The 11,361-nt window shown below is 37.3% G+C and overlaps 1 protein-coding gene across 1 annotated transcript in view; it reads left to right on the forward strand.

Annotated features, from left to right (window-relative positions):
• The window catches only part of abhd3 (abhydrolase domain containing 3), a 15,347-nt gene that overhangs the window by 1,210 nt on the left and 2,776 nt on the right, over positions 1–11,361 (forward strand). Inside the window, exons 2-8 of the mRNA XM_015369883.1 lie at positions 2,227–2,390; positions 4,515–4,697; positions 6,285–6,330; positions 8,998–9,110; positions 9,283–9,456; positions 9,927–9,975; positions 10,054–10,219. Of these exons, the coding sequence (XP_015225369.1) occupies positions 2,227–2,390; positions 4,515–4,697; positions 6,285–6,330; positions 8,998–9,110; positions 9,283–9,456; positions 9,927–9,975; positions 10,054–10,219 (895 nt within the window). The remainder of the gene's footprint in view (positions 1–2,226; positions 2,391–4,514; positions 4,698–6,284; positions 6,331–8,997; positions 9,111–9,282; positions 9,457–9,926; positions 9,976–10,053; positions 10,220–11,361) is intronic.

Genomic DNA, 11,361 nt, shown 5'->3' on the forward strand with positions numbered 1-11,361 from the left:
TAATGGAAGAGCAGAAGGCGATTAAGAGCTAGTTTAATCTTTAAAACAGACATGGCTATGGCTTAATGCTAACATGTTTGTTAGCTGTCAATAATCAGTCAGAATTCTGAGATCAAAGTCAGAATTCCGAGAAAAAAGTCGAAATTCTGAAATTAAAGTCAGAATTCTGAGAAAAAAAAGTCAGAATTCTGAGATTGAAGTCAGAATTCTGAGATTAAATTCAGAGTTCTGAGAGAAAAAGTCAGAATTCTGAGATTAAAGTCAGAATTCTGACTTTTTCTCACATTATCCTGAAATAAAATGTAAGAATCAGTTAACTTTTTTTATTTTTTCAGTGGCCCTAGCCTTTTCCGTAGTTATGTTTTGTGATAAATGACTTTAATGTTATTAACAAATGTTTGTAGTTTATAAAAGTAATATTAAATCCGTCCAGTGAAATACGCGTTTGGAGGTTTTATCTTTAAATTGCCTGTTATAAAATGGGCAAGTAAAAGTGCAGGAGTATGTTTACGAGTAATGAAATTGTTATACTATTTAAAATTATTTGCCCCTGTTTTCTTATGTTTGTTTTACCGTGTGATTTAAAATGTATCAAATATTTTTAAATTATAGAACAATAGTTGCCTGATATGAAATTTAAAGGAAATTGGCATCCAATAAAACAGCCTTCCCACGCCGCCTTTTGTATATAAAAATGGAAATGGGATTAGAGACCTTTCTACCCCCAGGTTATACCTGCAAGCCAACGAGTCAATAAATGCTCATAGAACCTCCATAGGTCTGAAAGGGCCCTTTTTTTTCCTGACTCATAAAAACGTAAAGTGTTAATGTTAATTAAAAAACTTATTATCATTACTGAGAAAACACTTTGATTTGAGCGTTTAAAGACTTTTAAATGAAGCAGTTCAGACAAACTTTTAAAATGAATCTAATAACTGTTGCTTTTGTATTTAAAGAGGGCCAGTAAAAAAAAAAAAAAACATTGGAATTTCTGAATATTTCTTATTCAGTGAAATACCAACAAAATATCCCTACTATTTTATCTTTTTGTGTGATAGCAAGTTCCTTTTGAGAACCATATCTAAATCTACACAATAACAGACAGTTTGTTGTTTTCCATATCTTATTTTTGTGTCCTTTAAATACACATTTTTTTCTATACTTGAGAAATGAAATGTGAGCAGTTTTTAGTTTTTAGTTTAATAAGTGGGAAATTAAGAAAAAGCCTGATGAAGATTTGGTTTATTTCCACACAAGCTGTTGTGTTGTCTTCATAGATTTGTTTTAATTTAGTCAATGTTAAAATATCTAAAGTTATGGGTATACCCAAAAGAAAATAAGTCCAAGCTCAACTGACAGTTATTAAGGTTAAGGTGATTCTAACTTCAGTGTTGTGTACGTCATTTTAGAGTGTGCTGTTGGGTCCAATAGTGCAGCTAGGTGGACTTTCACATTTCTTTACCATTAAACCTGGTGTAGATAATCATGACCGAGGTGCTATAGCTCATGGAGCGCGTTTGGAATGAAAATTTGTATAGAGAACAAGAGGAGTAGTTAGGAAAACCTGGTTAAATAAAGAAGGGTGTTTATATGCAGATAACTGCTCACACTGAGTCTGGTTCTGCTGGAGGTTTATTCCTGTTAAGGAATAAGGGAGTTTTCCTCTCCACTGTCACTACATGCATGCTTGGTGTGAGGGATTGCTGAATCAATCAATCAGCCAGTTTTCCTTCTATAGAAAACTTTAAACCAATCCGACTGTATGATCTAGATGAATTGTCTCTGTTAAGTGCCTTAATATGACATATGTTGTGAATTGGTGCTATATCAGTAAACTGAATTGAATTGACTTCATTGTATAGTGTAACCACCTCATAAGTTTTGGGAACCACTTAGTTACCTAAACTATCCCTAACAACAATGGCAACTTTTGCACTAGCTCCTGTTGTTTTTATCACGTTGGGTCTGTGTGCAGAATACAAGCACTGATGGATAGAAGTGATTAAGCTCCAGCTGTATGCTGGAGCAGAATGTCTCTATCAATGTGCTTATATCAGAGAGTTTAAAGGAAGGATGATGTAATCTAATATTAATATTTTGGATGTTATCATACTGATTTTGAATATCAAACCAGGGCATCCCTTATCATCACAATTAGACATGTGAACTAATGTTGTCCTGCATTACTTGAATTACTGCAAAACTGTATTTTGATTTCATTTTCAGAAACCTCAGCTTATTTCTGGTGGTAAGCAGTTTTACCAGTTTTTAAAGGAGCAATGTCCAGTGGTGTCGGAGACCTACTACCCAACCTTTTGGTGCTGGGAGAGTCGGATCCAAACTCTGCTGAGACCTTTTGTCACCGCCAAACCTGGAGTGGTTTATAGAAAGTAAGTCCTTCTCTGTCATAAGTTGACTTTTTATTTTTACTCTCTAGTTTCTTGTGAAATCTCAAATCAAACTAAAGAGCCAAGAAGAACAGATCTTTTAATTCAGTTTGTATAAGTACCTAATACCCTTTAAAGGAAATTTGCTCAGATTTAACTAAAGCAATTATTGTTGTATTAGTTTTATTTTCCATTAATCTTTTTGTCTTAGTGCATTTCAATTTCTATATTGATAATATTATTTGTTTTACCTGAGGTTTATCCTGTTCTCATTAGTCTTTATTGGTGCTGCAATATATTACTGCCTTCTAGGGTCATATTTAAATTATTTCACTGTCCAAAGTTCTAAACTGTACTAATGCCATCAGTGCTGTGTAAGGTGGTGGTTAGATAAATACAGAGATCATGTTTGTGGTCTTTAAAGAATGGATTTATAGAATAAATAACACACCATATACGGTTCATTTGCCATTCCAATCTGCGTTTGAGGCGTCTCCTAATTTGATCTTATTAGACTCTATGTTCAACATCCCAACAAAAATCAACAGACGTGATGGTAGAATTAAAACTGCCGTTATTTGTATTATCTATTTGAAGTGTAAGATGTATTGCTTTCTGTTCCAACTACATTCACGCTTCTAATGCACTCCTTTGTCAAGGAGACTTGTACTCCCATGGTGCCCAAGGTGTACTGTATAGCCATCTTAGTGCAGATGCCTTATATCAAGCGAGGTAAGAAAAATGGTCACATTTGCTGTACTCTGAAATGTTCCTCAGGGAAGTGCTGGACAACCTCCTAGTGCTTTAATGAATTTATCCAAGGTTGACACAAAGACGGCCGATGTGAAATGGTGCCGTTTGTTGTAAGCGATACACCTTTCCCCACTTTGTGTGCATGTTTCTGTATCAGGCCTTCTTGAATTTAAAGTGTTGCCTCTGGTGTATATTTCAGCACAGGGTTCTGTAATTTCACACTGGTGCCTTCACCTCAATCTGGTGGAGTTTCTCACCAGCTGGCAGCATGGTTTTATAAGCACTGCAGTGTATAAAAAGACGTTAGCTCCTGAGCTGCCCGGATCCAGCTCTACAGTGCAGAAACCGGATGGCCCTAAGAAGCTACTGGTGCATTAGCCTCTTTAATGTAACTGACCACATGTTGCAGAGTCGACTGAAAAGATGTTCACAAGGCAAATAAGGCAGCTGTCTGTGAATACTCTGCTCATATATCAAATTCCCCTCTGACTGTCAGCTCTGGGGAAGATACAATGAAGTAATCAGTTTACCTGGAACTCATCTGAAAGCCTAGATAGTGTAGAGGATGGAGTTAATCACCACTTTTCCTATAATTTGCACCATTTTTCATCATAATTGTTATTACGTGTGGGAGGTGGGGGCATGTCTCAGTGTTTCTACCCAAAAAAAATAAATAAAAAGAAAAAAGTGTAAAAAGCCTTTTGTATTCCAGACTTTGTTTCTCAATGTCTTAAAGTTGTATCCGTCTATCCATTGCCTGTACCTTAATATTATTGCCGAGGTGCAGCGGGTACCCATCTTCAGCAGTCAGTGGGTGAGAGGCAGGGTACACCCAGGACAGGTCACCAGCCCATTATAGAGCATCTATGCATAATCACTGCAATATCAATGTCAATAAAGGTAATCATAAGCCTGCTTCAATGCAATGTATATAGTCAGCTGCTTCATTTCGGCTCTCAGGGATTAATTTTCTACATTTCTAATATATTTGGACACTTAGAGAACCACACACTGCCATGATTTAGTGTGTATCTTTAGTGTCACTCATTGTAAAAACATAACAAAAATTGTGAGGACTTCATGTAGCTGTAAAGAAAGGAAAGTCAGGGAAATGTGGGTTAATTATAACTAATATTGTCATTTGAATTTTTCAGCATTGAAATTTCAATTAAAGATTTATCTGATATTGTGTGATTGAAGTTAGATTCTGGAAAACTATGGAAGTTGGAAATGGAAAGGTTTTTAGGATCCCTGACCTGATGCTCACGCATAAGTGAAGCAAAGAGACGGACATATACGGATGCTGATGAGAGGTCATTTTCAGGACGAGCCATGCTGCTGAGTTGCATCTTTCTCTCTCTCTCTTCTCTGCAGTGAGCTTATTAAGGCAGCAGATGGAGGACAGATATCTGTGGATTGGTTTGACAACGATGGCAGCCTCGCTTATCCCAACCCTGCCACCAGGCCTACAGTGCTCCTTCTCCCCGGCCTGACTGGCACCAGCCGAGAATCCTACATTTTGCACATGGTCCAACAGAGCCGGGATCTGGGTTATAGGTGGGTGGTCTTGGCCAAACACACTGGCTGCAGCCCATTGCTGCACAGACATTCAACGACACTGAATTACAGACTTAAACTGATATCTGCTGTCTAGCATGATATGTTTTGCTCTTTTACCCATATTCCAATGCAGTGTTCTCCATCTTTTACGCATTTTTTAAGATTGGTAATCAGAATCCTGCCCCAGGGTTACTTTAGGTGAAGTGCACTAACAAAGTGGGCAGCTCGAGCCTTTCTGAAGAGCTGTTCTAAATAGCCAGACGTTGCACAAGCTTCAGGACTTGCATAGGGATGCAGTTTTTTTTCCCTTTCTCCTCCTTTTCTCACCATCTTGAACAGCTTGTCTCTGTGCTCCCTGTTCTCATTCTTTTACCCGGATTTGGGAGGACATGGAGGAAGAGAGCCGGCATATTCAGCATCTTCCACCGCTCACGGTTGTCCGTGTAGCTTAATTAATTACAGCTTATCCCTGTACAAGCTTCTGCAGCTTAGCTCCGACCAGCTTCTGTGCTGCAGAGTATGTTTAAGCACCCCTCTGTCGCTGCCCCGCCTCCTCCCTCCCAACCTCAGTCGCTGCACAATGCTGCTGACTTGCACTGGTAGAAAACAGCAGGACTGACTCCGCCAGATAATAGATGATCAAGGAAATGTGGGGAGGAAAGACGCTGACACCGTTTTAATTTGTAGTACATGATTTCTAAGCAGCTGGGAGCTTTTTCAGATCTTGATTATATTTCTATTAAAGAATATTTAACTAAAGCTATATTGAAGTCAGTTAATGTTTTCCTTTGAAAAGTTGTTGATTTTCATTTTTCTTTTAAGCTTCTGCTAGAAATATATGAAAAAGAAATACCAAAATTGTCTTTGTATATGTAATGCACCTAATTGGACAGTTAATTCTCTATTAATTAATCTGCTTCTGCAGTAGCATGACCTCATACAGAAATATATACGTTTGTAGTCGTAATAAATAAACTGGATTATTACTGAAAATCCCATTCCTTTCAGAGACTTAATTCAAAGTGAATATTTCAAACACTCATGCCTGTTGAGTATATAATCTTTTCACTTAAACCTAATGAATGCACAGCAATAAAGATTAGAACATTACATCAGACCAATGAAACTGTTTTTACACAGAAATGTGGGCTGAATGATAATTAGTATTTTTTAATGCTGGTTTAAAGGCTTTTTTCAAAAGGTATATGAATCTGACAAACAAGACCAATCTGAACAAATAACTTATTTGATATGACTATAAATATTCAGTGTTTTATAACATAACTATTTTTGCAAAAAAACTGGTTTAAAAAGGCATATTTAGTATTGCTTCTGGAATAAATATATAAACTGCAGCAGCTGGTAAGAAAACCCTGAAAACCATTAAGGAGTAAACTGGTTTAAAGACATCCCACCATGGGTTCTATTTCTATGTTAAAATGTACGTTAGATCAGGTAATTATTTTATGAGGAGTCTGTCGAAAGGAGCTGGAAACATCCAACTGTTATTTACAATAAAATTGCGAAGTTTCTAATAAAAATGACACTAAACCACAAATGTATATATTTTTTTTACCATTACAGGTGTGTGGTATTCAACAATAGAGGCGTCTCTGGTGAAACTCTACTGGTAAGAATTCATGACATGTTATGATTTTCTCTTTGAGCATCAAACAATTTCCCATGTCATTTGCCTGTAATCCAAACTACACATATGTGAACAATAAATGAATGAAACTTTAGTTTTCAGTCTGTGTCACCAGCTTACATACAGGATAGCCCTTAGGTAAACTACATGGACAGAGCACAGCAGGGATTAAGTTGCAGAAACGTAGTTTATTTGAATAGAGATCCTTAGAAATATGAGTAAGCAGCACAAGCTCAGATCGAGCACCTTTTCTTGTCTTCCGTTTAACATGCAGACAAGTTTGCTTGGTTTATATTTTCTTACTTGCTCACTGTCTTTAGATGATAGAGACGCGAAAATAAAGAATCCGACGTCACATAGATTTAAACCCTTGTTGCTGTAGGGAGCATCTTGAAAGCTGTTGACTCAGCTGCATTCATACTAAAACAAGGAGTTGGACTCTGTAACCTTGGAACCAGACCAAGTGTTAGAAAAGGAGGATTGTTCTCCATTGCTTTAGTTGGAATTTGTACTAAAGTCTATGCAAATGAAATAGCATTGCTACATTTCTGTGACTGTGTTCTTGGTGTAGCTGTAATAAATGTCCTCTATTGTTTAATGTGTCCAATTGTTCTGAATCACCCTCACTGTTCAGGATTTCCCTCCAACAAATGTGAATTTTGTGAAGGATTACAAAGTATTATTGGCTCCTAGTTGCCTAGAGTGTGAAGTCTTTACAGAATTAGTTCACTTACAGTTTATATGCTCCTGTCAGTAAGACTTTTTAGCCTTTGCTCAGGTGTCTAACCTGTTAATTTCCCTGGAAAAATTGATTCATTAGCCTAAAATGAAAACTCCACACATGCTTCTAATCATTGTGACCATGTTGCTCATCACCAAAGATAAATCATTCATCTCCAGCTGAAATTTGCCTAAAGCTACAGTAAAGGTCACATTGTACATTGCATTTTTGTACATTGCAGTTTGTTGTTTTTGAATTAAAAAGTTAACTTATTCCTTTTCCTTCAAAATGTTTACTGATGTTACTTTTTTTTTTAATTATATTTTGGAGGAATGTGGTTCATTTCTGACAAGAAAGAAACATGATTCTAAATCCAAATCTGGGATTAACAATATGCTTTATAGTTATCAGAAAAAAGGGTTGAATCCAGCAGTATTTGCCCGTAAATAATATGAAACCACTGCTGTTTATGTTAGTTTCCTGCTCCAGCTGTACTCATTTACATTTACTTTACCTTTGTGAGTTTTTTGCCCCTTTCAAGAGTTAATACGTGAAGCACCAGCAGATGAGGAAAAACCTCAATTTACCTTGCTATGGGTGTGGCCATGAATTTTAATTGTGGGACCTTAAAAAGCCAAACAGCATCTGGAGGTAGTCCCCTTGTTAATTGGGTTCTGTTAGCCAGCTGGCTGGTTTAAAATATGAAGTAACTGGCTCTTACTGATAGTATAAAGCCCGGCATACACTGTGCGATATTGTTGCAAGCAGCTACAGCTCAAACTGTATGACGAAACCGCAGGGTTTAAAAGTTCACAGCTTGCAATGTATGTTCTCACAATGTGAGGCCGGTCTGATTTTCTCCCGACCTTACGATGCCTGATCGGGAGGTGGTTGTGAGAGGCTGATTGCCCTTCGTTACCTCCTGTATACTTTACGACGCACGATGAGGCTGAAACTCGTCCCATTGAAAAATTCTCACATGACTGGAGAATCTTCCTGAAAATGGCAAAAATTCGCAGTGTATCCCTGGCTTAACTCATTCATTTTTACTAAAAAGTTAAATATAACATTTGTAAATATAAGTCATTCAATGTAAATTTTTTACTATTTTTTAGACTAGAAAATTAAGAGTTAAAACATAGCTCATCTGCTGACTTCAATTAAAACACGGAAGTATTTCTGATTTTCTTTTTGTGTAACTGTGGAGTTGTTTCACACATGCTCAGAAAAAATGAGACACCTGGGTTGGATATTAAAAATATGAAATATACAAATGTCCTTTCAAAGAGTAAATATGAAACTAGCTGCTTCCCTAGTCTTCAGTCCATCACACAGTGTAATATATTCATGCTCAGCTAAGTAAATGTCCTGGTAGTTCTGAGTGTTAAGTTAGGGTTCTGTCATTATATTTCTAATCTCTGTTTATGCTGTTTGCAAAACAGAACAGTATGAAACTTGCTTTCATGAACAAAAGCTGCTGAGGTTCTAATAAAAAATTAACTGTTAAAGCTGCAGCCAGGGGCTCATCACACCTGCCAGTAGTTATTAAGTTCATTTTGACAGGACTTTCAGTTATTTTAATGGGATAAAGGAAACTGATCGGGGTAAAAAAAAAAACATAAAACAAATAAATAGCAATAAACTCACATTCACTAGATATATTCCTGATATCTTTCAGTCTTTGCTATTAGTTTGGCTTAAACATGCAGCTATATTTTAGTTAAATGTGTCTGTTACATGACAACTGGAAGGCACAGCACCTATTTATCTTAGCAAAACTCATACAGCAGGTTCTCAACCCATAAAGTCTTCAGTTGTATGAGGACCATAAATATCTACACATTGCTCTAGTATATTCTTCATAATATCTGTCCTGCAGATAGTCAGGCAGACAGATACCTTTGATTTAGTCTTGCTGTCCTTTTCAGACCCCAAGGACCTACTGCGCTGCTAACACAGAGGATCTGGAGACGGTCATTGATCACATCCAAAAAACCTATGAAGCTGCTCCAATGATGGCTGCTGGTGTATCAATGGGAGGGTAAAGAAACATTTCAGACTGGCAGACATGAAAACATCATTAGCAATATCATTTTTTTTGTAAGCATGTTTTAGTGCTATGTGGCAATGCTAAATCCTAATCCTGTGAATTAAGAAATTAGTTTGAAATGGAATTCCTGCTTTCCTTCAGATGGCCTTTTTCCATTTTTCAGGATGATGCTGGCAAACTACTTGGGACGTAAGGGCCGGAAAACATGCCTGAAAGGGGTCATGGTCTTCTCAGCTGGCTGGGATGTGTTTGAGTGCACTGCGTCACTAGAAAAACCCCTGGATCGTTTCCTCTTCAACTCCTACCTCACCAGCTGCCTACAAGCCTCTGTGCACAGGTCAGCCGGGGCGAGAGCCGGATTAGCCCAGCTACTAACACAACACTAAAATGCTGCTCTCAAACTACACTCACTCATATGCATTAATATGTTTATATGTGTGAAGAATATTTCACTGATGTTTTTTTAGTTTTTTTTAGTAACAACTGAACATGAACTTATCCCAGAATTATTATAGTGGTGCTTGTCACAGTTTGGCTCACTTTGTTTCTCCTTTTTAAATATATTATTGCTGGTCTTTTTGTTTTATACACTTTAGTTTCATATTTTATAACAGATTTTTTATTTGTAGATTTCATTTTAGAACCATTTTAGGCAAAACCAAAATATAGAGAGATACATTTCAGAAAAAAAAATTAAGAGAATAATTTTAGATATAGAAATATTCTGTCAGAAAAATTCTTATATTCGTAAGAAAATCGTCTAAGTCTGGAGTTAGCGAAAAGTAAGACTGATGTTCCTCTCTGCAGACATAGGCCGGTGCTTGAAAAGTGCTACGACATTGATCATGTCATGAAGGTAAGAACACGTCATGGTCAAGTACCCACGTCATTTTAAACTCGGACTGAATCAAGGAGTTTTATCGAATCTCTACAGGCAAAGACTATCCGGGAGTTTGATGAGAGGTTCACCTCCATCATGTTTGGGTATCCTTCTAATGATGACTACTACCGAGACGCCAGTCCTGTACACAAGCTGAAATCTGTGCAGGTGCCAATGCTGTGTCTGAATGCTGCTGATGACGTCTTTTCTCCATCTCACGGTGAGCTGCATTTGTTTTTTGTTTTTTTTTTTTTTTTTTATCACATCTTAACTATCATTAGTCTTCTATGTTATACTTGCAGAATTGTTTATTATAGGAATGAACCACTTGTGATTAACTGCATTTTTTGAGTCAGTTTTATCGGCAATCAGGCCTGAATTATAGGAATGTGTGAAAAGTGTAGAAATGATTTAAACAGAACCTGTCTGACGACATGAAGTAGGATCTAAAGGAATTTCAGAACAAATGAAAAACGAAGCTGATGTCATGAGTACTAACAATGAGACATTGGGGTGGTGTATGCTTTCAAATTCACATAGGATTGATAAAATTTGCGGCAACCCACTCCTGTCTCAAAGGGTTCTGTAAGTCTGAGGCTCAATCCAAATTGGGCTAATAGGTTAGAACACTTTAGCCAATGTGGAAGCGCGTCAGTGGTCGCCATGATAATTGCTGTCTGAATAGTGCAGGTTGCTTCCTAACAAAATGTAATTTAGTATAGAGACCTCCTGACATTCGGATCTGACACTATACAGAACATGCAGACACAGCCCATCTTACAAAATGTAACAAAATTACATTATTTCCTCACGTGTAATATGTGTGAAACATGCAGATGTTCACACCTTCATATGTTTTGGGTTTCAGAATGGAGAGCTGCAACCGCTCACTACATTTATTTAATTTCTGTTTTTTGGAGTTCTTTTTCTGAAGGCTCTTGTCCTAATTGGACAGTGAGCTTTTCCATCCCGTAATGACGTCCAGAAGGCTGAAGGCTGTCCGGATGCATCACAGCAGTCAAGAGGTCCTCCCATCTACAATAGTGTTCTTACTGTTGATCCTGCAAAAAGTGTAGGAATAGGAGGTTCTAGCTCCTATGATGTACTGTCATTCCAACAGTTTTTCACAGATGAACATAGTTCTTTCTTGTGTCAGGAAATCCTGCCTACGGATGAACAAAGGCTACACTTCTTTCATTATTCCGGTATTTAAAAGAAAAGATTACCGGATTTTCACGACCATAAGGTGCACCGTACTAAAAGGCGCAGTCTCAGTTATGTGTGTCATTTCTGTATTTAACACACACATAAGGAGCACCGGACTATAGGGCGTGGGTTTTATATACAGGTGCATGTCCTCTA

Source organism: Cyprinodon variegatus, unplaced genomic scaffold, assembly GCF_000732505.1.
Source record: "Cyprinodon variegatus isolate N-32 unplaced genomic scaffold, C_variegatus-1.0 Scaffold39, whole genome shotgun sequence".
Classification (NCBI taxonomy): domain Eukaryota; kingdom Metazoa; phylum Chordata; class Actinopteri; order Cyprinodontiformes; family Cyprinodontidae; genus Cyprinodon; species Cyprinodon variegatus.